Raw genomic sequence first — 27,765 nt, 5'->3', positions numbered from 1 at the left:
AAAGTTTTTATATATTCAATAAATGCACTCCGTTAGACACTATTTTCTGCTCCGAAGCGTTTGGTGAATAAATGAGGGCGAAGAATCTTGTTCTTATAGCGAAAATAGTGTTAAGCAAAGTGTATCTATTGTTAATCGGTTTGAGAATAATTTTAATGGATTAATGAGATTTTTGCTACTAAAATGACATCAAACGCAACAGAAATCAGATAATTTTTAATTAAACTAATAATAAAAATTTTGATCACATATTTAACTAAAAATTATCCGGTTTATGTCGTGTTTGGTATCAGTTTAATCACAAAAAAAATATTAATTTATTAATATTATTTTTAAACAGGCATAATATAAACATTTTATTTTCTATGGTAATATGACACATATAATATATACTCGTGAAATACTATACTTATGTAAAGGAATAAGCCCCTCACATATAAGAGACTTCGAAATTCTTTGACGATACGTCATTTCGTTTGCTCTTTACTTGTTCTCGTTCTTGCTTTCGATAACATCGGAGATCTTTACTTATCTATAATAATTTATTTATAATATTTAAAAATCATATATAATAAAAACTGAAACATTTGTTTTATTTTAGAAAATGATTTTTTGGAAATAATTTTAATGTATTAATGACATTTTTAATTAAACTGACATCAAAAACACGATATAATTCGGATAATTTTTACTTAGATGTTTCTATGGTAATATGACACATATAATATATACTCGTGAAATACTATACTTATGTAAAGGAATAAGCCCCTCACATATAAGAGACTTCGAAATTCTTTGACGATACGTCATTTCGTTTGCTCTTTACTTGTTCTCGTTCTTGCTTTCGATAACATCGGAGATCTTTACTTATCTATAATAATTTATTTATAATATTTAAAAATCATATATAATAAAAACTGAAACATTTGTTTTATTTTAGAAAATGATTTTTTGGAAATAATTTTAATGTATTAATGACATTTTTAATTAAACTGACATCAAAAACACGATATAATTCGGATAATTTTTACTTAGATGAGGAAAAAAATATTTTATCTAATTTTTAAATTGATATCTAATTAAAATTTATCCGAATAATGTCGCGTTTTTTAATGTCATTTCATTATAATAACTTATTATCGCTGTCCGTAATATATACTAGAATGGCAAAACATCACGCACGGCTAACAAAACATTAATAAATCCATAATATTTCTTCGCAATTTTGATCCACAATTATATGGGTCTAGCACGGACGTACACCAATCGACCGTTTTACTATGGCACCAAAAAGTGAATCTGGCCATGTAGTTCCGTCGGTTCTAAAATGGATCTAGTTGACGCTACTATACCAGCTAGAAAAAGTGTCTTATGAAAAACGGCGGCGTGACCCCTCACAAGCATCTCTCTGGCTGCGGTCGAGAAGATGCTAGAGATGCTTCGAAGCATTGCATTAACCAATTAGAATAAAGAAATCTTTACTCTCTTTGCCCTGATTGGTCAATCAAACGCTTCGAAGCATTTCTAGCGTCTTTTCGACCGCAGCCGCTGTTCTTATATTTCTACCAATGCAGGAAACAGTTGTTGTCACAATTCCCTAGAGATCCAGCTTCTAGCTGACACGCGGCGTAACGCTGATCGACAGCCGCTAGATGTCGCGACGATCCCGATGCCGTTCAACTTCGTCTACTATTATATATATATAGCGGTCGATATCAAAAGAAGATTTCGCCTCTCGCCACGAAAACCGGTCACCGGTTAGTTCCCTACCCGCTTCCCGTTGCTATCTCAGTCATTGTCGTCTCTCGCCCACGGTAGACCAGGATCTTTTGCGAGGAAGCTAACCGAGGTAATTCTTATTCGCTCGTTTCTCAAACGTCCGCAACTTTTCGGTAATTCACAATCGGAATTATTGCATTTGCACGAACAAATGACGCGCCGGAAAGATCGCTCTACTTTAATTGTACGTTTTTTGCTCTCCGAAACTGGCGGCGCGACTTTATCAGACGACGCCTTGACGAAATTACGCACGATATATTACGTGGCAATATACAAGAAGATCCGTAAAAATGAATTATATAATTCGGAAGTTTCGCTTGCGTGCGAACAGCACAATATTTCGCGATTCCCTTTGCTCTATTTCGCAAGAATGGAGGTCGATCCGAGAGGGAGAGAGAGAGAGAGAGAGAGAGAGAGAGGGAAATACAGAAAATTCGAGAACATACGGCGTGAATCGCGTATTATGTTCGATGACTAACAAACCTCAAATCGTGCGGGTCGTACTAATCGAGTTCAAGAAATCGTCGCGCGATTATATTTCCTCATCTATAATAATATGGAACTTACAGAAATAATAATGAGGAAAACAGCAATCTTTTCTGCAACGAAATTTAAATAGTCACAAAAAATGCGTAAATAAATTGCATAATTGTATCTCGTATATTTTATATAAAATATTTGAAAAGAGAACTGGAAAGAAGTATAATCGTAGCACTATATATAGAGCCTAATTTTTGTTAACGTTTAGCATAGACACATTTTATTTAATTCAATCATTATTGTATATGTAAGATCTTTTTTGACAGAATCACTTTCTGAAAATTTTTATTAATGTATTTTTTCTATTAAATATTATCATATATAATATATTAAATATTACGAAACAATTGTAGAAAGAGAGACAGTGAGATATATACACATTGACCCAAAAATTATTTCGAACTCTGTCGAGATGAAGTTCCGTGTTCGACTCATTGCGTGAATCAACGCAATACGATGAACGATGATGTTAACTCGTTTAGTACACAAAGATTTATTAATCAGTTACTCACATCGCATATGTATTTATGCGCATCTCCATGAGATAATGTCGAACGAATTATCGAACAATAATTACGAGCATAGCCATATCTTGTCTTCCCTTGTTATTCTTTGAAAATATCCGTGTGCTATATCGTCGTTTGATTGAATCGAAATCTAATAAGAGTCCTAACAAGGACATAAAGACATAAATCAGCTATCGTAAACACATATAGAATTTGAAAGGTGTTTTCGTAGTAAATATGATTAGTCATATAATGTTCGCTCAAATATTAATAAAAGTTAAACGTCATTTTCTTTTTCTTTTTTTAAGTGAAAAGGAAAGAATGCAAAAGTACTTGTTTTGCAGTTAGTTAAATGCAGTTATTACGAGCTTGGTATATAACAAAGGAAACGGCTTCGTTTAAATGCGAGGTCGTTTGTGAGATTATTCCTGTGAGACTTCTCTCAGTACAGGCAAAGGTTTTCCTCGTACGAGATTTCTTTGTATCTGACGCTCTCCTTTACCAAGATCTTTTTTTTTTTTATTCGAAACACCTTTCGCCTCCTATAGTTCTTTTGACCGTTATATAATCTGAAGCTCCACCTGGTCTCCTGGTCCAATTGATCCCCTTGCTTTTCTTTATTCATCTCGCTATTCTCCCGTGAGAAAAATCGAATCCAATTTACAATATAAAATGCATTATTTAAGTATTCTTGAAATTTAAATTATTAAACCCTATTAATTTTTGTCACTAATTACGCGAAATAGGATATAAATTTTAATTAAAATTGGCGCATTAAATATATTACTGATTTTGAATATATTGATATATGAAATATTAAAGTAAAAATGTGTTAATAATTCCTAAAGTTCCCTCGAGAGAGATTTAGAGATGATTCTCTCTTTATCGAAATTGGTTTTTACATATTGTGAATTTGATAACTATTAATCCTTGTAAGTCTCACATTTTTTTGTTCTGTTCCTTGTCACATATGGGTCACAATGTCTTGTCGCAATTTTAGCTGTCTCAAAGGGCTTGAAAAAATCTACAAAAATTTATATACATTCCATCATATACAGAAAATGATCAAGTACAATAAAAAATAAATTTTGAACATTTTTTTTATCGATTAAGGCTTTTAAGATATTCTATTGTTAAAATATTGATAGGTTTAAAATGACTCATATGTGATCTTTAAGAGTTAACTCCAAATATACAACTACATAATTCTCTCAGTCATTTTCGTGCGTCATTAAATTTTTTCGCTCGAATTATTATTTATGTTCCATTCGTTCCATATCACAATCGATATTTTACATTTATTGACTTGTCATCAACGAAGATTACGGTGAGCATGTGATGTGTGCGGACTTAGTAATATATGGTAAATACCAATACAACAAACAGGCGTGAAGATCTTTACATAAGTTATCGCTGAATAAATATTTAGTTTAAACGGTTCTTGATCGAATGCTTATTATATGCGAACCTACTCGTGCTAAGTGCTGATTTAACACTGCCGATTACGAATTGTGTAACCGTTATATGTTTTCCATTGACAGAGAGAACATGATATTTTCGCTATAGTTTTCACAGAAAAACTTATCTTACAGAAACCTGCAAATATTCCACGTTCAATATCGCTTGGCAGAAACAGACTACAAAGATGTTATTCATATTCAAATTTTGTGTATAACTCCGTAATACCATCGGATTTACATTATCGCGTGAAAATATATGCGCAAATGTACGGATTCGTCGTGAAACTTATAGATTATTTTATTTAATAATTTATTTTCAATTAATAATTTTTGAAAATACATAGATAATTATGATTGGGTGTTATATATACTATAAAATTCATAGACCTGTAAAATTTATTTGTATTTTTCTAATTATAGTAAGCCAAACAGCAGCCATGCCTCAGATACAGAAACCAGCACCTCCTTTCTCCAATACCGCTGTTGTAAAAGGACAATTCAAGGATATTAGCCTCTCTGACTACAAGGGCAAATATGTTGTGCTCTTCTTCTACCCATTAGACTTGTAAGTATTATATATTATGATTGTATTTTTGTAGCCGTAAAAAAATTATATAATTCTCGACTGCTATACAAGAAGTCATATTGTATTGTGTACTTATTGTGTTAGTATTTAATCCAAGTATATTTAACTATTAACTGAAAGACATTTAAAAGAGATACATTGTGCATTCTAAAAGATTTATGTTTATAAAAACAGATATATATTTTAAAACTGCATTCTATTATAGTGATTATAACCATAATAATAATCATAAACATTTAAAAAATCAATATGCTATATTACATTGATTCCAATTAGCTGATGATTGAGAGATTTTTAATAAAGAAATATCATTTGTGTATGTGTGTGAATTTTAAAAGATTTACAAGAAATAAAGTCTTAAAAGCACATATTGTTAACTTATCTTAAAGATTTTGTATAACAGATAGTCAGTTACACAATACATTATTTAGTTACACAATATCAGATTGACTATCGCGAGCTATAATTTACGATATAATTATTTGACCACAGCACTTTCGTATGCCCGACCGAGATTATTGCTTTCTCCGACCGCGTGAAAGAATTCAACGATATCAACTGTGAGGTGATCGCCGCATCCACCGATTCTCACTTTAGCCATCTCGCATGGGTGAATACGCCACGCAAACAAGGTGGTCTCGGCGAAATGAACATTCCTCTGTTGGCGGACAAGAGCAGCAAGATCGCCCGCGATTACGGCGTACTCGACGAGGATACGGGAATTCCATTCCGTGGCCTTTTCATCATCGATGATAAGCAGATTTTGCGTCAAATCACTGTGAACGATTTACCTGTCGGAAGGTGAAGCTCTTGCTCGATTATTAACATAAATAAATATACAAAAGCTTACTTTGCGTCACAATAATGTCATATAATATAGGTTCTCAAGAGAGACTTAGAAATCCAGCAAGTTTTGCATTTTTATTTAACGCGCTAAAAAGAATTAAATGCACTAATCTATTTAATGATTGCGTGACTTTTGATAACATTGAATGCGATTGTATTACCAATAGTACTAACAATAATCTTATCGCGTTACTAATTGCAGATCCGTGGACGAAACTCTACGCTTGGTTCAAGCGTTCCAATACACTGACAAGTATGGCGAAGTTTGCCCGGCCGGCTGGAAACCCGGCAAGAAGGCCATGAAGCCTGACGTCGTTGGCTCAAAGGAATACTTCAAGGATCAATAAAATATCAGCGGACAATAAAATATCATACAATATTTCTTCATACATCCTGTTAAATATACTTATGTGTGTGCGTTTTATACTCTTTCGCCGCGTAATTTTGCAATTTGAAGCGTCTACACTTCCGTTTTTACTTAGTATAACTAGGTATATATTGTCGAAATAGCACACATTGAAATATTCATTTCTAGTTTAATAAATGGGTTTATTTTCTACATATTTTAAAACTATTTCACCATTTCGCATAACATTATGAATGACGAATTATCTGATAATGATATATGTGCAAAAGTACACGTATTTAGCGATATAAATCAGCTGTGATAATGAATATCGATGCGATTAGAAAACATCTGACAACGAGCTTAGCAAAAATTTCAATATCGAACGATCAAAACGATATCATTGAGTCTGTGCGAAGTTCAAATATTAGAAATGTCATCTTATTTTTAATGTGTATTAGCAGTTGTAATTATCAGTATTTCTCTTCTTTTTTATCTTTACACTATAACTAATATTTTAGCCTAAAGATTTTTGTGAATGTTTCTCGAGCAAACAAATCGTAGGACAAACTTAACTTTGTTCTCAATATTTACTTAATAACCTATTTTCCGGTGAATTATTTTTTCATTTGTGATAAAATCATCACTATTCTTTCACGTCATGAGTGACGATTGCGAAACTGCAATAGCTGAAACAGGTAAGGAACGAAATTTGGCAAAATTATATACATTCTTCTAAGAAAGAAGAATTATCACTATTATATCATAACAAAAACATCAATATGACAATTAATATATCAATTTCAAATAATTTTAAAAGAGCAAAGTTCTTAATTTATGAAAATATCTATAAATACGATTATGCATCTTAAATTTAATAAATTTAATACAGGATGGGGTGTTTGGCATTACTTCGTCGTCGCATTATGCGGCTTGGTATCGTTTGCAGAAGCGAGCACTTCTTTGACTGTACCGATTGTAGTACCGCTAATAGAATGTGATCTAAAGCTTAATAGAGATCAGGCCATCATGCCTGTCGCTACCTCCAGTTTCGGTATATACTTCTAACAAAAAATATTAATATATTATCTTACTGAACATTGAAATATTAAGTACTAATTGAATTATAAATTATTCTATTAAATTTTATATTCGTATACACCTACAATATACAAAATGAGAAATATTTACAGAATATATCGTAAAAGATAATATCTCGCATGTATGCAGAATTTATATATCTCACAAAGATAGATTAAAGCGTATTTATTGTAAGCGTATATAGTTTGTTGCATGCAATGCATTATTTTAATTTATTACGCATTTATCGCTTAGGGATGGCAATAGGTGCTTTCCTGTTTGGATCTATATCGGACCTTGTCGGTCGTAAAAAATCAATCTCGGTTACTATGGGCATCGTGTTTTGCGCCTCGACTACTCTAGCCTTCGCGCAAACTAATTTTTTGATATACTTATCAGTATTCATGTTGGGACTAGGGTAAGTTTTTCTATCTGTCGTATCGCACATAACAAAAACGATTGATACAATCTGATAAAATGCGACATCAATAAAATTGTGAGACGTTTAGAGAATATTTCTTAAGCTACTTCTTTTTTATTACATCTAATATTATTTTACATTTGTTTATCATCTTTTGTTACAAGAAATAACTTTTAAATATTTTGTTAAGAAAAGATATATCTGTTTTGCAATTGTGATATTATCTGAAAAAGCGGACATACTACGAAGGCAATACGCAAAAGTACAGATTATGTATTCGATGTTATATGACATTGAAACTACGCATTCATCTAATTCACACACGTGTGGGTATAAGTAATTGCGTCATCATCCGACATATAATTGATGTTCGTAGAGTGGCCGGTAACAATATCGTCCTCAGAGTATATCTGATCGAATGCCTACCGATGAGAAAGAGAGGAACTTGTTTAGCAATAATCGACATGTTCTGGATAGTCGGCTACCTATCAGCTTTAGGTAACCGAATGTGTGTATATCTTGTCTGATTTTGCAAAAAAATGCTTCATTTTTTTATTAATATGTTCTTCGATTTAATTATATACAATTCACGATTTTGTCATTAAGTATTTTTAATATCAAAATTTTATCTTTAATTTTTTAATCAAAATTTCAAAGAATGTCAGATTCATGAAATGTACTTTCCATACTTTTATAAATTACACGTTTATAAATGGCTCTTATTTTTTTTGCAACTTTAAAATTCTATTTAAAAATCTATATAACTTTATACAATTCGAAGTATTAGAAAGATTTCATGTATAAGCCAATTATTATAAAAGCAAGGGCGATCAATTAATCTATGTTTAATTCTATTTTCTAATTAGAGTTATTCAAAGATCCTAATGTGTTCAATATGTGCGAAAACTATAGCTTTACAAGAATTAACGCTAAGGAAAAGATACTTAATAAATTTTTAATTTTTTTTTTTTTTTACGTAAACTGATATTTACGTTTGCTTGATGAACAATTTGAAAAGGTGTTTCCTGGTCCTTGATGCCGTCCGTTATACGCATGCTAGGCAAGCAATTCCGTACGAGTTCCTGGCGAGTCCTCGCCGCTCTCTGCGGTATGCCGAGCCTGATGATCGCTTGCACCTCTGGTCTCCTTCCGCTGAGTCCTCGACACTTGCTGTACCATCGACGTCCGACGCAAGCGCTTGCGGTGCTCCGACAGATGTACGCCATCAATAATTCGAAACACGCCGATACCTACCCGGTACGGCGATCCAACGCGACTCCGTCGAGGAGATCTCGTTCTTTCCTTACCCGTTCAAATCTTTGTCCGCTATTCATGAGTTCTAAAAGATCCGTGATACAAAATATCGAATCGATTCAAAAGTATATTTGAAAAAAAATATATGTTTTGCTTTACGTAAAAAGAGATGAAAAGAACGCATGAATAGCAAATACGAGGTAAAACTTGATGATCCGAGATTAATAAATAGCCATGGAAAAATAATATTTGTAGCTGATTAAAAAAAAATAATGAAAATTTTTTGTGTTTTTGATTTAGATCAGGAATCTAGAAGGCTGCGTACGCCCAGACGACGATACCGAAGATGACAGTATTTCAAAGTACTTTACGAAAACTTGGGAACGCATTCACAGAATACACAAGCCTCCGTATAAGTGCGTGACACTGTGCGGGATACTAGCGTGTCTTCTACACTTTCCCGGGTAATAAAGGATGTTTTCCTCCGTAAAGCTTTCTCGCATCTCTCGCATCACTCCGACTATTGTTCTCGCGTGATTGCGAAGAGAATCATGAGGACGATGTTTAAGATTCGCTTGGCTCGCTCTGTGGAATACGCACGTGCTCCAGGAAATGGAAAGAGACCATGTCGTGAGTGGAAACGACACGTGTAACGTCCGTGTCCAGAACCTGGCATTAGGTTTTTTGCGAAGTTGCGACGAAGTGAACGAGGCTCGTTTCGGGCTGCTGTTGCTGGTATCGCTGGGCTACATGCTGGGAGAAATGTTGCTCGTTATCGGAATTGATGCCATTGGCAGAAGACCGTATTTAAGTGAGTACCTAAGAACAGCCTTTTTTTCTCTTTATTCTACGAGATCATTAAATGTTTTAAAGAGAAAATTCTACATCCCCCTTATTTAAAACAATTTTTTTAACTTTTTTCTTCTATTTTCTAGGATATTAAAATTAACTTAACTATATATTTATGATATTCTAAACTCTTTAAAAGATTATATTTGTAAAAGAATCTTTTTCTAATTATTTTTATAGTATCTTCAGGATTGGTGGGTGGTGTGGTCTCGCTCATACTTATTTTCCGGCTGTTTCACACAATTCGTGTAATTCTGTCGTCGATTTTTCTGGCCGCTTACGCTATCGGGCGCACAACGACGTCGGTTTTGCTGCTGGAGAATTATCCCACCGCTCTGAGGTAGATCGTACAAAACGGAACAGTCAGCACACGTCTGGCTAATCTTAGATCATCAGACGCATTTTCGTAAATCAAGTATCTGCGAACGCGACGTATAAACTCGTAATTTCCGACGTTGGTATTTCAGAGGCACGGCGATGGGTCTGATGAGAGTGCTTCCACATTTGGCGCTTTTCGCGACGCAACTCTTCCTAAGGACGACTTGCCTGCTAAGTATAATCGTCGCGTCTGTTATCTTAATAGGTACGAAAAAAACGATTATTTTATCTGTTTGATTAATCATCGCTGAGTATTAAATATCTCGCAGGTGCGGCCGCGGTAATGCTACCAGTGCCGGATTTAACCAGATTACCGATGAAGGAATAAGTCAAACTTCCAAAGACATATATTATATATATATGACGATTTATTTCCATTGTATTTTTCATGAATAAAATTTTATTTTAAGCGTGCATTTTCTTTTCCTAAGTATTCATTTAATATTCTGTCGTATTATGTATAGATAAAAAAAAAAAATTTGCTATTCTGTCACTCTTGTGATAAATATGCATTCTCTAAGATGTATTTTTCTGCGATTGCTACACAGTTTTTTGACAAGAAAATTTATATTTTTTTTGTTGAAAAATATGCTGGTTAAAATTTTTTTGTTAAATATTTAACATATTTGTGTGTTAATTTAATTATTTAACATATTGCTGTTGTGTTAATTGAACCCAAATGTTAAGTTTTTAAAACAACACAATGTGCACATATTTTTAATTTTACACAATAAATATGTTCCGTATTATTAGTAACAAGATTTATCTGTTAAAATTTACAGAAAAAAAATGTTGCTTTTATTTTATAAGTGAGAATGAGGCCGTCAATAACTTTCTTTTCCAAGTTATTTTATCATTAAAAATATGTTGATTTTACACAAAATTTCTTTCAAATTACTATAAAGTTTGAATTTATTTTGTGTTGAAATATTAATATAGTACTGATGTCACCATTTAAAAAATTTTATCCATATTATGTTAAATTAACACAAAAATTTGTGTGGGCCGTTTGGGACATGCGATATATGTTAAATTTAAGTCAAATTTTCCAACTATGTAGGTTTCTGCATCGTAAAAATATCATAACGGCGAAAGTAGCATGACGAGCTTTATGATCGGTAGCGTCATTCCGCGACGCTTATAAATAAGGGCCGAACGGACGCGTCTTCCCGCCGCCTTTCCATCTATTTTCGAGACGGGAACAGGAAGAAAGCTCGACGTGGACGAGCGAACAGTCGCGCATGCCCGACTCTCGCCTCGACGGCGTCGCGACGCGCCTCTGCATCTCGCGCATATATGCATGCACACATACACACATATACGCCGTTGTGTATTCATCGTGGATACTAACGGCGAATGCTCGTCACCGAAAATAATCGCGCACTATCGCCGAAGTCTCGAAACGCGCGGTGTCCGACCAGCTTTTCTCGCTTTCGTCGCGAAGAAGCGACCTCGCGAGGTCACACGAACGGATTCACATCTCGCTTCGTTCGAGGCCAAATCTCTTGAGAATAAATCTCGATCGATCGTATCGAGAATAAAAATTTTACTGCATTTTATTTCAAAAGCGGCAATCGAATATAAAAATAAATTAAAATCGTTTTGGTGAATATAATTGTGATCGACTTGGAGAAGCGCTCTGTGTCAAGAAAAATAGTCTCTTCTAGTAATGTTGATGTACGTGAATAGATGTGATGGAAAGTATTAGATTTAAGCTTGCATTGAAAGAAAGGTATATATTCTGTGACTAAATAAATTTTTATTTAGTAAGAATTAAAGAGTGGAAACAATTAAAATAAACATTTTTTCTTTCATATCTGGATAAAGCGAGATGAAAGAAATTTGAGTGGATCATAACAAAGAAAGTGCTCTCCAAAAGCAGAAGAAAGTTGTGATTCTTATAAATGAGCACATAAACAGGCGAATTAATACAATTAATTTTATACGACAGCGATATGAAAACAAACTACATGAATGAATAAATAATGGAAAAAGTAATGGAGCGATCGTATAAAGACTAATAAAAGCGTAAAAGTGCAATCATGATGAAAATTTTTATGGTCTCGCAAATAAATGAAGCAGAAGATTAAGATTCCTTTGTACGCTCTTTTCTAGCTCTTGCAGCAAGAAGCTAAAGTGCGGAGAAACGCATTTGAAACGCGCGTTTCCTTTTCATAATATTTATACGATCGAATGTTTATGAAATGAAGCAACACTTTGCTTGCGCCATCAATTTCTAGATTGCATTTGCATCTATCGAAGCGTCTACAAACAAATCCGACAAGAGGCAATTATTATCGAACAAAGATATTCAGACCTCTTTGAATAAACTAGAGTAAACGAAACCAGCACTAGTGGCATAAGAAGAAATTTTACAGTGTAAAATTTTCGTTTTTATTCAAAAATATTTAATACGCATGGCTTAATGAAGTGAAGAAAGTCTTTGATCACTAACAAGATAGATAAATCAATATCAAAATTCCATATACGATTTCCTTTTTACCTTGTATCAAGAAAAAAATATGAAAAAAATAAAAATAGGAAAACTTAGGAAAATATAAAAACGCAGGAAAAAACTGATGCAAGTCACACATTTTTTATGAATACCACAACCGCATTATAGCGTGCATGTGAGGATGTGACAACATCATTAAATTTTCATAATTATCATCTGTTGAAAAAATATTAGTCGTTACGTTCCGTATACAATAATTTAGACTTCGCATCTCTTCATCCAGACTATTCAATGGCGGAGGATAATTTCCGGTCGGCCGAGGAATTCGGCGCGCCCGAAGTCGAGAGGAAGCTCGACAGGCCGAGCCGCTCGCGAGATCAAAGAGGAGCTGTCAAGGTCAAGGACAAGCCCGAGGATACTCGACTTCCGACCCCGCCCCCGGATCCACAGTGTCTGCCGATCGCGCGGGATCGCACGGGAGTGACGTCTCGCGGTCCCGAGGAGGAAGAAGAGGATCTCGCGACTTATCTCAGCGAGCTCGGCGCCTCACCGTTCGAAGGCCATTCGTTCGACTACGATACCACACCGAATTTGAGAACTTCGGCGATGGGGGGCGACGCGGCCTCCTTCACCGAGGAGGCGTTCGAGCACCTGGACCGGCTGTGCGCGTTGACAGAGCAGATCTTGGATCTGCGTGATCGCAGCTCCAAGTTCTTCCGGCGCGTGCGAGGACTGGAGCGCGCCAAGGTGCAGAGAAACGCTGATCGCCGGCTGGAGATTGCATTGACGAACAATGAGGAGGAACTGCTCCGCGATTTCACTGACGAAGACACCGGTTTCGCGGAGTCGCTGTTAGACGCTATGCTGTCGAATTGTCGGGACGCCACGTCGACGCCGAGACGCGAACGTTTGAGCGTGCGATCGCCCTCGTCGTCGAGACAGCGAAGCCGATCGCTCGCGCTGGCCGAGCAGAATCTCGCCTCGAACCTGGTCGAGCGGGCGGCCGAGGCGGGAGATAAACGAGGCACATTCGTGAGAAATGCGAGTCGTAACGGCGGCCCGAAAGTAAGCAAATGGACCAGGGTGAAGGCGGCCTTCAAATGGGAACGCGCGTGCACCAACGATCTCGCGGATATCGCGGAATCGTCCACGCCGACGACGAGGTATCTGAGGATCCCGGACGCGATCACCGTCGGAAATTGGAACGCCGGACCGACGCTGTCGTCCTGTACCAGCGAAGTCTCCAGCCCGTCCACGCCGATCGGCAGAGTATCATCTGCGTCGTCGTCCAACGAGGAAGTGTTTGATGGTGAGAATATATCTTTAGTTTTTTAATGTCTTTTTATATTGCATATTATACATTTATTAATTTGATGACAATTTGTCTCAAGATCAAAATTTCAAGACAAAACTAATTACGCAATTATTTAATATTGAGCATTCAGGATAACTGCAAATTAAACACTGGAATTGTGAATTGATAAATTTTGATTTTTTTGATAATATAGTTATTAATAAATGTTTGTTTAACAAAAAATTAGCAAGATATTCTTAATATTGAAAAAAAATTTTTTAATTTTTATAAATATGAATCTGTTTAAAATTTAATTATAACAATTAAAAAATTTGATATAGTTTAATAATACAATATACTCTGTATCTTTTATAATCTTATATAAAAAATTCATAATTATCCATGTGTCTATAACAGAAAGTTATATACTTTGATTATTATATATTTTTCTAGATTCGCGCAAAAATATTGTAAACTACCCGGATCGACAATTGCCACTAGTGAAAGATGACAGAAAGAAGGACGATCTAGATCGTCCGGCTCGATCACTTGATCGCGATACTCTTATAACAGAGAGTGCCGGTTCCGTAGAATCTCCGAGTGAGGTAACATCTGTTTTATATCAAGACGGGAAAGAGAGCATGTGTGATTTAAACATATGATGCGTGTACGTTAAGATTTAAAAACATAATTTTTCTTCGCAAATGTGTAAACTTTATTCTATATTTTCGGTCAACTCTGCTTCATTGCGTCTAGCAACCGTTCGCGTTATAAGAGCAACATCGATAAGAACCCTCCGCGAAATTCCTTTCTCGCAACACACATATACACAAGTGCCGACTTAAAAATATCCACGGCAACGCGTGCGTGCCGCGCACGGCCGCGCCCGTTGAATTTCTTTGATCAACGCATAGCGAGCGTGTCCATTAACGGACGTTGTCCCATTCTGAAACTCGAGTCTTTTTGGGACAATCCTTTGGCTGTGTCCTGTTAAAATTGCATTTGTAACACTGAGAGGTGTCTCGTTGTTATTAATTATTTCAGTCTCTTTAAACGAGAACAAAGAAATCGTTTTCTCTAACGTAGTTAAAATAACGTGATGCGCTTTAAAAATCTTACGTTAGCGTTATGATATATTCCGTTCTCTCTTCTTTCATGTCATGGAAATTCTTCTCTCCTTTGGCGTATATTACATGCATTTAATAATAATTATTTATTATTATAATAATTGTGAAGTGGAGGGGGGAAGATTTTTTAATTTTGCTTATTATTACACAAAATTAATTCTTTTGCTTATTCTTAACGATAGGTAAATCGTAGTAAACCGCTAATTCGCATTATATCGGATGCGGATGCAACGATGCACGCTGCAAGCGGAGGCGGGAGGGATTCGGAAGTACCACCAAAGAGACCGACGCCGATTCTAACGATCACGATACCGTCGAACGAGGAGGAAATCAGAAGCTTATCCTCCCCAGAATCGATATCTCCTCTTCCCTCGAGCACGCAGGATTCCGGTGGAAGTTCGCCGCAACATCCCAAGATGCGCCAGGATACATCGAGTCCGAGGGAATTTAAACAGGAATTTAGACAGGTTGGACAAGTGGCGTTTGGCATGTGTCTAATGTTCGAGTATATTGAACGACAATGCATTTTCAATACTGTTGCCGTCATCCTTAAATATAGATCCGATCGTCACGCTTGGGGGAAGCCAATTTCACAATAATGCTCATTAAAAATAAAAGTGAAGTTTCTTTTCTTTGTCCTTAACGTCTTTCAAGATACGTCACCACGGAACTTGAATGAGACACGCCGTATTTCGTCTACGAAGAATGCGCTGTAAATAAGACAGGGCATTCTAAATTCCGCAAAGATGCCTTTCCTCTTGCCAAATGATTACATTGCACATAACTTCGCCTCGCGCATACAGATAATGTTTGGTTCCAGCATTCGACGATCGAGGAAGCGGTAACGCAAGCGCCAAAGATACAGCGACAAGATTCGAAATGGAACAAGGTCAGACGTGCTTTTCTGACAAATGCCACCTTCAGCGTTCCACCGAGCCCGGTCAGAATGGTCGCGGCGCAATCATTCACGAACGATGGTGAGAGTTTAATGTGAAGCTTCCTAAAATGTCGCCTCTAATATATATATATATATATATTGTAAACTATATACTAATAAAATAAAACATTATAGTAATACAAAAAGATCTCCTAGCATAAAAAAGCTTATTATATCAATCGCAGAAAAATATGTACATTACTATATTATATTCTTTCTATTTTAATTAAACATTTTATCAAGAATCAGTAAAAGTTTTGCATCTTTAATATATATATATATGGATTCGGGGTCCTGATTTTAATAGATTTTAATAGATTTTAATAGATTTTATTACATCATAACAAACTCTTTTATTCTAAAAAAAAATCTTGATTATATAAATCTTTATATAGAATACTTTAAATAAATACTATATACACATATCTAAAGACACACACACACATACGAAGATGAATAAAATAGTTCTCTCGTACATCTATTTTCAAAATAGAGGTAAACATACGGAACAATGAATCTGAGGAAGAGAGTTTTGAATTATTCCAATCTTAAAATCGTTTGCCACTTTTTCTCTTACAATTTTCAATTTTCACGATTATATTTCTCGAGTTTCTTCAACTAAATCATTTATGATTTTTGTTGTCCAGTTTCATATCTTTCTCGTTACTTGTTTGACCTCTTCAGTTGAACGATGCATCTATCCAAGTATTTTACCAATTCGGCAGCTTTCTTACGGTTCACTTCTATCACTTCCTGTGCTGTCATCTCGTGTGCCTTCATGACTGTATCGCGAAATTTCATGATTTCTTCGAGCTTGTGATATACTTCTTCGTTCATTTGATCGAGCTTTTTTGTCGCTTCGTCCAACTGTTTTTTCGCGCATTCCGTGAGATTGGAAGGAACATTGTGCTTGCGGCACGCGACGAGATTCCTCTGTGCACATTCGTTGCACAGGGACACGTCGTTCCGCAGATTCTTTAGCATGTACATTATGCGTTTCGCATTTGGAGCGATTGCTCGTTCTAAAGCGTCGAAAGATCGCCTTATCTCGTCGTTGAGCAGCAACGTCTCCTTTCGCATCCAGCTGCCATACGAGACGTCTAATCTGGTCAGTTCGTCGAGTTTTCCCGAAGTTGCCTTGAAAAACGTCTCCATTTGAATCGCACGAGCGGCTTTGCTGCTCTTCAAACTACTCTCCACATCGCTCGCGATTGATCGCGATTCGTTCTCCATGAATTTCACTAAACTTTCAATACGTGACTTTAACGATTGTCGCGCCTTCAAATAATCATCGCTGGCTGTTGTTACGTCGCACTAAAATTTATTATTACATTCATTATGAAATTACATTAAAATGAAAAAATAAGCCATCATGTATTATATATTTCGAATTGATTTTTAAAAGATTCTATTTTTTTTTAAAACTTTGTACCAAATTACTATAATTATAATTTTAATAATTAAATATCTATTATTACCTCCATATCTCTTAAATTTCGGTAATTTAAGATATTGATTGAATTTTTTCAACAAATAATCAGATATAAATCATTGAGGATTTTATACATAGTACAATATGATATGAATGAAATGCTCAATATGCATTTAATTTATCTATATAATTTTACTAAAAAATTTAAAAACGTCTAGTAAAAAGAAATGTAAATTAAATAATTCGTAATTTACTTTCTTAAGTTTAGGTTTGGAGAATAACTTTTTACAGCATAATTGTGCAAACGATGGCTTAGGACATTGCTTAAGCTTCTTTTGATATTGTACGAGGGTTAGATGATTTTCGCTTTCCAACCGATTAATAAACTTGTCATCTTTTAATATTTTCTTACTGAAGCGAAAAGCGGACAATGAATTTTTCGCGATGTTGTTTAGAATTTGGCGTCCTACTTGAAAATTTTGCGGCAACATGCCGAATGAAACTTACATGTATGTCACATGTTGCTAATTAAGACGAGATAAAAAGAATCAACAAACAAAAGACACATCGAAAGATCGCATTTCGAGTCAGAAGATTTTTCTTCTTTTAAATATTTAGAATTTTTTAATTGCGGTTTATTAAATAATATATAGCGTAAGAAAATAAATGGCACACGTATAGCGCATACTTTATAATATTCTAATATTATTTATTGCAAAAATAATAAGATTCTCGAAGATATAGAGATTTTTGTTAATACATAATTCATGAGTTTATCGGGCAAACGCTTTTCTTTATTTTCCTTTATCTCTTTTGCATTCTCATTATTTCGTGCTTCTCATTGCTACGTTAAATGTCTTTATTACAAACGCAGATACGCGCCGAGCTCGCAGCTGTAGCGAAAGCGTCGAGGATCTCGGTAAAACCGTTACAGGTATCAGCAGCAACTACAACAACAACAATAATAACCACTGTCGGGAGCGGGAAACGCGCAGGGATTATCAGGCATTGCGGGAGAAGTTCGGTCCCGAGTTCCACCGGAAGCTGGTCGAGTGGGAGCGCCTGAAGAGCGCGCGAAATGCTCGTGATGGTCTGCCGTTGAACGAGGAACGGCTGGCGCCCGAGTTCCGGAAGAAGCTACAGGATTGGAAGCGAACGAGGAAGGGCCGACGATCCGGTGCGGCCATCGAGCAGCAACGCGTCAATCGTCGACGGTTGACTGACTGGCAACTCTGGCGCTCCTCCTCATCAAAACCCGAACTCAGGTTTTATAATGTATGTTGATCTTGCGAGCAATCGCGTAAAATTATGAGTACCTCGAGATATAATGAAAGACAAGGCTGCGGGAAAAAACGATACTGTCCACAGAAGATTGTCTTTCAAAAGAGATATATGTATATAAAACGACTTATTACTTAAATATAAAAATGATCTTTTTGTCATAATTATAACAGCTTTTTAATTATTTGATAGATCTTTCGAGAATCTTTACAACTAAAAATTTAAATGATCAAAGAATCTGTCGTATCACAATCGAAACGAAATCAAGAAAAAGAGACATAAGCACAAATGAAAAAAAAATGTATGCCTTTTTTCCAACAACTATCTTAATTCCGATTCGCAATATTTCTCTCTGAATGTTTCTTCAACATTTTTTACACGATAGAAAAATCAAAACTCAATCGGTTCGCGCGGAAGCTGCGCGAGTATCGGTAGCGCGGGGAGTTTTGGCAGCGATGGAAAACAGCATCTCTGCGAGGATTTCATTAAGCGGATGGAGGCGTGGAGGAGGATGAGCGAGGCCGCGTGTCGAAGCAGCGAGACACCGAAATCGCCTACGAATCGTGTCACATTCGATACCATCGACGAAACAGAATTTCTCGCTTTAGAAAAGCTGCTGTTGCTATTTGGACAAAAGATCAGGAAAGAACGTCGTGAGAGCGACGCGAGACAACTGAATGATTGCTTTGACGGCGACTCGAGGTATAGAAATTTAAATTGTGTGAATAATGACTGAATATTTTTTAAATGCAATATTTTTTTTAAATATAAAAAAATAATAAAAACGAATAGAGAATAGTGTGTGTGGAAACTGTTAATTATTAAGCTTTTTAATTGATTCACACAAAGATTCATGGCTATGTCTCGAGGCGTAAATTGTGGCAACGAAGTGTTGATTCGCACATCCGTCGGATCTTACCGTTTCGAGGGCATATCCCGAGAATTCACAAGGAAATTATACGATTGGGAGAAGTATCGCGGAATATCACCCAGATCCTCCACGTTCCGTCTGTTGGGCCCAGGTTATACGCCGTTCACGCAAAATTTGGACGGAGCTAGGTTGACAGAGTCACCAAATACGACGGGTAAGATTAAATAATTTCTTCAGAAATTCTTCTCGGTATTTTCTAAAACAGAATAATATTTATTAGGATTTATTGTTATTATACAATGTCACAATTACACAAATCGTAGGAAAGAATCGTGCATTCCGCTGGACCCTAAAAAGATCCAAGTCTGACGGCAGTGTCTTCGAAGGCAGTCTTCGCGACGAATCGTTCACAGTGCGTCGATCCACGAGTCTCCAATCTTTAATCTCTACAGACAAGCTCGAAGATGACACTCGAATAAACAGTTTACCAGTTTCTAGTAAATATACTATTTTACGAATGATTTTTTCGAAATATACCTTTAACATTTCAACACGCTCAACAGTTGTATATGTTGCAATTCTATTTTTAGACATAACTATATATCTCTGGCTATTTTTCTTATCTGATTTCATAATTTATTTTACTTTTATTTACATCTTAGTTTATTACGTTTTATACTTTTATTCACGTTTCGTCAAAATTATGATTACTCTTTATTATAACATAATTCTTCATTAATTACTAATAATTTATTTATTAAATAATTTAATAAACAATTTATTTATATAATTAATAATTTTTAATATACTTTAAGTGATAATATTAATTTTTTCTTTGCATAAATTTAAACACTTTGTTAAATCTTTCTTAATTTCAAATTCGCAATGTTTCTTGCTATTATTATTTAGTATTTGTATTTTTATACAAATGCTATAATTTTGTAATTTTTTAGATTATTTTATTATATATGTCCACAACACACTATATTTGTAATTAATTTATATTCATTTACACTTTGCCAAAAAAAGATATTATGCATCAATAAGTGAATAATAATAAAAATTTATTGTCTTTGTTACAGATAATTCGCAGGGGATGAAGGACCCCTCGGAAGACATTGCTGTTGAGGATTCCGAGCCGGAGGCGATGATCGTCGACATCGAGGACGTTATCGAGGAGACCGCCAGTCCTTTGACCGGGGTACAACCCCATCAGACGCCAGTGTACTCCGTCGCGGCTAGCGAAACCACCAGCATCGCCGTCCCTCTCGGTACAGTCACATCCAGCCACGAGCCGTCACCGGTGTTTTTGGTCGAGGCTGAAGATGATGAAAATGGCAAACCATGGAGAAAGTGGATCGGTCCGGAAACTCGCTCAAGCGAGAACAGTCCGAGTTCGAAACGCTATTCGTTATCCGAGGACTGGCGCAAGAGAGCGACATTTTTGGATGAAGATAAACCGAGCTGGGAGCGACCGTGCGAGGGAGACAACAAAGAGAATCAAGGATCCACAGACCGGACCGAGAAAACACGCTGTTCGATCCCAGATTTTGACGACTCTGTAAAATCCGACCAATCGATTGAATGGAATCGAAATACTTGGGACGAATCGTGCGACGAAGCGAATAGGTAAGTCAAATTATTTCTCCAAAAAGTTATCGCTTTTTTTCACGATTATGTAGAATCAATGATATATTTTCAGAGACTCGATTGCACTTGAATTGTCTCTTATACCGATCTACGAGAGTAAAAACGATACGAAGAAACAAGAGCCTTCTTTCGGTAAGACATTTCTCAAATATATCTTAAATATATCAAAAAATCTTTTTTTAGATACTAGATTAAATATTTCATTGCCAGAGTTATTTCCTTTTTTTTTTTAATTTTTATAATATCTTGTAAATCGTGATTTTTTTACTTTTTCTTTATTTTTCGTTGTCTTGTTTTAGAAAATGACAACCCCGAATCTGCGTACTTTGCGAATAATTTGGAAACTACATCGACGACCTGGAATGCGGAAGAATTAATGGTACATTTAGATAATTTAATCTTGCTTTAACGTATTAATTTCATCGTTGTCATTTATCTAGTTTTAATATTTTTCAAAGCATGAACGTGTAATGAAAAAAGGAATAAGTTGTTTACAAAAAATACTCTTTAGCAATCGTTAAAATTTGCGAGATGCTCGAAATTTGTTGAAGCTCAAACTTTATGGAAAAGTAAGTTTTATCATAGCGCAATTGAAATTAGCGTCCTGTCGGTACAACCAGGACTCGCCGCGCACGTGGACCAAGGAGATGAACGAAACGGGAAAGATCGAGGATTTAGCAGACGAGTCATCGAATAATGGGCAGATGAGCGACACAGAGGACCTTCAAGATGACAAGAACGACCAAGAGATCAAAAAAGAAAAAATAATTCTCAGCACAGATTTTTGCACTTATCAATTGACCGATATAAAACCGATATCAGATCGCCACGATTCCACGGAAACTTTATCGAAATTATCGAAATCAAATTTAGGTAAGATGTTTTTTTTTTATTCTTTTCTAATCTTAACTTATATCTTTATTGTTTACCTATTTGCTTTATATTTTTCTTTTCTTACACAAACATCTCATTATAATAATTCTTTTTGACAGACGATAATAAAGATATGTCGGAATCCTGCCGCAATCTTAATATTGAAAACGAGACTTCAACACATTATGAGAATTGCAGTTCTCCCGAGCTGCAGATCGATGTCGATCGACATTACGAAATTCTCACATTTAAAACAGACACGTGCGGCGATACAACGAACAATCACTTGTACGAACCGGTCGATTGTCAGGAAGAAGTACGCGGTTCCTCTTACGACAACAGAAATAACTGCGTAAGAGAAAGTCTTTTGTCGTCAAAGTTAACAGCAATGGAAAAATCTAATCTTTCGGAAACTCCGAAAAGCCTCTTAATTAATTCGACCGTTCGGACTGTACCGATAACCGTCTCCAGAGATAGCGAAGGGCGCTGTTTGGAGAAAATTCTAATCAACGAGGAGACATTGAACAAAATAATCGTTCCCACGGTGAGCGCGGAGAACGGAATGAAGAGTACAGAGAGAATCGGAAATCGCTTCGCAAGCGTGGATCGTCCGGATGAAGTCATCGGGAATCGATCGAGCAATCGCGATCCGTCTACGAGGATCACGATTCGCGACAACCAGACTGATTGTATCAAGAAGGACGGTTCTTCCTCCAGGAACGTTTTTATCAAGACCAAACGTATGATATTCAGCCCGTTCCGCCGCTCGGAGGACCGGGCATCTTCGAGAAAGGAGAGCGACGGCTCCATCGAGGGTCGGCTTCAACGTTCGTCGAAATCCAAAAGCAAATCGAGATCGGCGTCGCCCAAACTGTGTCGACAGGACGCTTTATTGCGCGTATCCTTGTCTTTACCGTGGCCTCTACGCTCCACTTCCAAGGACAGCGAGATTCCCTTTGAAACTGACAATGAGTCCAGAAGGAGCTCAGGAAGCAAAACGGAAGATGTAGTCACGATACAGCATAAAAATTTGCCCCGCGAAGAAAATAGCGTGAATAATAAAAAAATCAACGATCGGCTAACCGAGGAAAAATCGCTGTCACCAATTGATGTAAAACAGAAAAAAATTAATCACTCGGACACAAAGTTTTTGACTGCGCCGATAAACATGTGTTTGTTTGGGACGACTTCTGCACGAATTTTTGATCGATCAAGAATAACGTCGATCGAGCAGGCTCGATGCAGTCAAACGCAGAACGATGAGGAACGCAGTAAAGTCAAGTGTAATCAAGTGAATTTTGAAGGAAAGCAAAGCGACGAAGAAAGATTCAGTCAAAAGCAAGACAAACGGAAGCAAGGAGAGATCGAATTCCGTCAAAAAGAGGACGAAGAGAGGCAGCAGGATGAAAGTCATGCGAAATGTGACGCGGTATCATCCGACTTGATGCACAAGCTTAGAATACTTTCGGATGCTGCGGCGAGAAGGGAGGGTCGAGCGACGGTTACGGAATCTCTCATAATCAGCGATCCGGAATCACGTTCCTCTAGGATACGTCGTGCCAAGGAGAGCTTCCTGTCGCGTCGAGGTGGTCCTTTCTGTCGCTCCATGATGGAGTCGACAGAAGCTGCGGATTCTTGGAGACGTCCAACGGTGACATCCACTCAGATATCGACTGAAACGTCGAAGGCGAATGAGATTACAATGATTACTGCGGAATCCGAAGAGACACAAAACGCGGGAAGTCAAGCGGAAATGGCATCGTTGATCGCGCAAGACGAAATCGCCTCTTTGAGCGGGGACAGAGTCGATGCGTGCCAGGAGAAAGATCTCGCGATCGATGCCGGTGTCCGATCGGAATCGCTCGTGAAATCGGCTAGCGCCGGTATGATCAACGTAGATCCTAATACATTCGGCCGACTGGTTACGACCGATCGCGGATGCGAGTCCTTGCCGAGGACGATCGCGAAGCGTCGCGACTCCTCCGGACCGCTGGCGAAGATCGTCAGCAAGCTGAGACTATCGCGGCTGATTCGCACCAGGAACGTCGACGGTGGCGGAATGAGCACAATCTCGACGTTATGTAGGCAGAGTTTGTTGATCGACTTGAGTGGCGTATCCGAAAATCGAGGGAACAACGAACATGAATCTGAGAAGGATACGGTTATAAAAGATAAAGATAAGGACGATGATCATTCAGATGAGTCTTCTTAAAATAATATATAAGCAAAGTTTTAATCACTATATTGCTTACGTAATATTTATGGATGTATCTGTAAATTTGTTAAATTTATTTCTTAAATTTGTTTTAGTCTTGCAGCAACGAGAAGGTAATCTTGAGTAACAGACAAATTTTTTCTCATTTTTACCGATCGGATGTCGATGTTTTAGTTAATTTATTAATTAACAAAAATCTAAAAGCACTAATAATAAATATATAAGCATTGAAAGTAAACAATTTCTCGCAAACTACGCTTTCAGACTCGTTAATAAATAATACATTAATAAATAATATGACACGATTTTTATATTCATAACACAATTCATTATGACAAAATCACGTAGAATTAGAATAAAAAGCAATTTAAAAAAAAAATTAATGTAATTTTACAACTTCTCATCCATGTAAATGCGAATCTCATGCAGGATTTGTCATGAGAAACTCGTGAGCAGATTCGTACCTTTGAAAGAAACGCGACTTCGAGATAGATTACTCTAAGTCGTGCTTTCTTTCTTTTTTTTTTTTAACAATTACTCGCGCAAACACCGTGTCCCCGCGCGCAACGAATGGCAAACACAATGACGGACGGTTACGAGTCCGGCCGGTGTTTGATTAAACGGGATTAATGTCCCCGGGGCGATCTCGAGTGGCGAAGGGAGAGCGTGCGCGTGTCGCGAGCGCGTGCCTCCCCGAAGTCGCCACGACTCGATTCTCTCATCCCTTTCGCCGTCCCACGTGCGTTCCGCCCTGTTTCCGACCGAAGGACCTTTCCGCGTGGAACGGAGCGAGGATCGTCGAACCGTCGCTCAATCGCATTTAAGCGGATTTCAATCGGCCTCGAAACGATCGTGCAAACAAACCGCTCGACCGGCGTCAGCGACTTGCTTTTGGTGCGCGCATTGTATATAGCGTAACGTCGATTGACGACGAGAGTGCCATGGGAAGGATGTTGATCTCCGACGAAACGATATCCCTCGGGACGTCGAGGGATGCAAACTCACGTTTACGTTCCGTCGAGCTTTAATTTCCCTCTATCCGATAAAAGTAATATGTTCTCTCAATTTTCTTCCGCATATCGTGACGAAATATTTATTGCTATATTTCATTATTGTTAGACAATTTACAATTCGCAACAAAAACAGAAAACAGAATTCAATTTATAATTTTATATATCGTTTAATATGAAAATATTTGAAACAAAATCTATTTCAAACATATATCAGAATACGCAAATATATAATAATATACGGCATGTAAAATTATGAATAGAGTCCCGTCCTAATTTTGGACGTGAAGTTGGATTATAGATTTTCTAAAGTAAACTTGATATAAAAATTTAAAAAATAATTCTGCTATATAGAAATGTGAATTTTTTATTATACAATATTTAAAGAGAAAAGTATATTCACTGCAAAAATATTTTTTTCAAATATGATCGGACAGCATTGTATCCGCATGGTTCCCTTCCGCATTCAGAGATAATCGAGGACATTAAGAAAACCACAAGATATTGTATCTGCTAGGGCGAGACTGAGTACATGGCTATACAAGCGTGTTGGGAAAAACGTTCGCGCAGGTACAGGATCCTTCGCCGATTTACGATTTGAGACGCGCGAGACACACAGGATCATCGACGCGCGGCACAATGGGCGGTCGTGTTGCTCGTTGCCTTCTCCAGGATCGAGCTGTCCGTCTACCTGCGTCTATAATCCGGAAGCGTTCGCGGGAGCACGCATGCAGGCGCGTCGAGAAGATATTAATGTCGTGGGACCCCGCGCGATGATCGTATACGAAACATCGCTCCGGATTTCTTCTCCATTCTTCTTAGACAATGCTCGCGATCGACTTCCGTCAGACCACCTGGATGGAACTATATACGTATGCGGTAATATTTTCAAATATTCTTATATGTGTATGCGCGATACCGAGATTAAACAATAAAGAATTACATTTAAATCGATATGTTGCGATTAAGATTTTTATTACGCATAGAAATTTCGAGCGAATCGTGTATTTATTTAGAGGACGACGCTTACCGACTTTTGCCTGCGATCGAGATATTTGTTTCCTCTCATTTCATCGCGTCTTGTAAAATAAAAATATTCTTTGCCTCAGAAGAACCTCTCGAACGAGTTCATCGAATGCATTATACAGCAGAATTGAATTTGAACGAGCGGAGGCACGTTGATCGCGCGAGCGAAAAGCGACTGATTTATGACGGCAGTCCGCGCTCCGAGTAATTCCGTTGCGACGGGTGCATAAGTAGACGCATACGGTATTTATCTTCCCCACGTGGCCGAATTTTATTTTGTCATGTGTCTAGAGAGAGAAATGCTTCTCCAATAAAATATGTATCCACTAAAAATATTCAATTATCCAATTTTTTAAAGTCATAGGGAAAATATTCTGAAAAACTTTAAAGATCAAATAATGCAATTAATTTAGAATGTGAATATATATGGAAGTTTTGTGAGTGGTATATATGTCTAGATCTCTATTTCGACATTTTGCTAATATTTATGTTTTTAAATTAAAACTCTCGGAATTATATCATGGAAATATTATCGATGAGAAATGTAAATTAAAGTTATTTTTAAGTGTCCTTTAACGCAACATCTCTGACTGAATTAGAATCACCAAAAGTGGAAATATATATTTTCTTCAACTTCTTGAAAAAAATAAAAAAATAAACCGAAACCCATTCTTTTCTTCTAAAGTCTTCAATTAAAATGAAGATGAGATGCCGGAGTGACTTAAGAAGCTGTCCCGCGTTGTTCGAATGTTGACACGACGAAACGCATATTTCCGTCACTGTCGCGATCCTCCGATTCCGGTGTGCGTATCCTCTCGTTCATAAATTACCATTCAGTCCGTTCCCGGCTTTGCCTGCGAAGAAGAGGGGTAAGGGAATGAGGACGACGACGACGACGACGACGACGACGACGACGACGACGACGACGACGACGAGAAAGTACAGGTGCTGCGGACGCAGACGAGGGCTGTTGAATGCGCGGCCACCACCGACAAATTTCGACCGGCCGATCGCAGTTATCGCTCGATCCGGTCGCGAGATTGCATTATCCCGATGCTTATAATGCGTTACGTTACTCGACCCCCTTCATCCTCGCCGATCCCGAGCGATGCAGTAGCATCGGGGACCGAAATATTCGGCTGCGTATGCGTACGCGCGTTAGACCGTTTCTCAAATAAAGCAATCTCCAAGATCAGAGACAACGACGCGGCGGCATTTATCCTTTTATCCCTCCCCTTTCCTCTCCACTCCTGCCAGCGCAACCCTTCCCGCCAGATCGCGAAAGTAGCCACAGCAGCGCAGCCGGACTCCTCTTTGTCAGAAACGGAGCCTGCTGACAGAGCGAAGGTGGTTAGTCGACTCGGCAGAATTAATCGCCTCGGGAAATATTTACGTTCTCTCGTCCAAAAGGGCCCCATCGCCTGTCTCTCCCTCCTTTACAAAGATCTTCGGATCCCTTGGTATTCCTCCTCCACTATGTGAAGACCTTCGCGGTTGGATCCAGTCGCGCGGATCTCAGATCGGCGCTTCTGCGACGACCACTTACGGT

The 27,765-nt window shown here is 37.3% G+C and overlaps 3 protein-coding genes and 1 long non-coding RNA gene across 7 annotated transcripts; 3 read left to right on the top strand and 1 right to left on the bottom strand.

Moving 5' to 3' along the window:
• Positions 1-1,699: 1,699 nt before the first annotated feature.
• Positions 1,700-6,276, top strand: LOC115240651 (peroxiredoxin 1). Its single transcript, XM_029815933.1, has 4 exons — positions 1,700-1,849; positions 4,706-4,850; positions 5,364-5,672; positions 5,920-6,276. Exons 2-4 carry the CDS (start codon positions 4,723-4,725, stop codon positions 6,062-6,064), a joined length of 582 nt encoding a protein of 193 aa, XP_029671793.1. The 5' UTR covers positions 1,700-1,849; positions 4,706-4,722; the 3' UTR covers positions 6,065-6,276.
• LOC115240653 lies at positions 6,147-8,678 on the bottom strand. The gene is made up of 2 exons (XR_003884794.1): positions 8,557-8,678; positions 6,147-7,986 (listed from the first exon to the last, which is right to left on the bottom strand). It is a non-coding gene; the product is annotated as an uncharacterized LOC115240653 (long non-coding RNA).
• Positions 7,821-10,390, top strand: LOC115240652 (synaptic vesicle 2-related protein-like). The gene is made up of 7 exons (XM_029815934.1): positions 7,821-8,062; positions 8,583-8,821; positions 9,119-9,282; positions 9,388-9,629; positions 9,848-10,007; positions 10,135-10,250; positions 10,315-10,390. Exons 1-7 carry the CDS (start codon positions 7,852-7,854, stop codon positions 10,371-10,373), a joined length of 1,191 nt encoding a protein of 396 aa, XP_029671794.1. The 5' UTR covers positions 7,821-7,851; the 3' UTR covers positions 10,374-10,390.
• A 983-nt stretch (positions 10,391-11,373) lies between these two features.
• Positions 11,374-24,490, top strand: LOC115240650. 4 transcript variants are annotated; one of them, XM_029815930.1, is made up of 15 exons: positions 11,374-11,777; positions 11,873-12,424; positions 12,784-13,809; positions 14,248-14,399; positions 15,104-15,388; positions 15,742-15,898; positions 18,165-18,565; positions 18,957-19,273; positions 19,421-19,656; positions 19,766-19,939; positions 20,525-21,071; positions 21,145-21,224; positions 21,392-21,471; positions 21,713-21,965; positions 22,085-24,490. In XM_029815930.1, exons 3-15 carry the CDS (start codon positions 12,792-12,794, stop codon positions 24,175-24,177), a joined length of 5,793 nt encoding a protein of 1,930 aa, XP_029671790.1. In that variant the 5' UTR covers positions 11,374-11,777; positions 11,873-12,424; positions 12,784-12,791; the 3' UTR covers positions 24,178-24,490. The 4 variants fall into 4 exon arrangements, with proteins under 4 accessions (XP_029671790.1, XP_029671792.1, XP_029671789.1 ...); XM_029815932.1 differs by lacking the exon at positions 11,873-12,424 and having other exon boundaries at positions 11,415-11,722; XM_029815929.1 differs by having other exon boundaries at positions 11,415-12,424.
• The last annotated feature ends 3,275 nt before the right edge of the window (positions 24,491-27,765 follow it).

This window comes from Formica exsecta, unplaced genomic scaffold, assembly GCF_003651465.1.
Source record: "Formica exsecta isolate Colony F162 unplaced genomic scaffold, ASM365146v1 scaffold443, whole genome shotgun sequence".
In the NCBI taxonomy this organism is placed as follows: Eukaryota; Metazoa; Arthropoda; class Insecta; order Hymenoptera; family Formicidae; genus Formica; species Formica exsecta.
The sequence above is the reverse complement of the archived record's forward strand: the minus strand, read 5'-3'. Positions and strand labels throughout refer to the sequence as shown.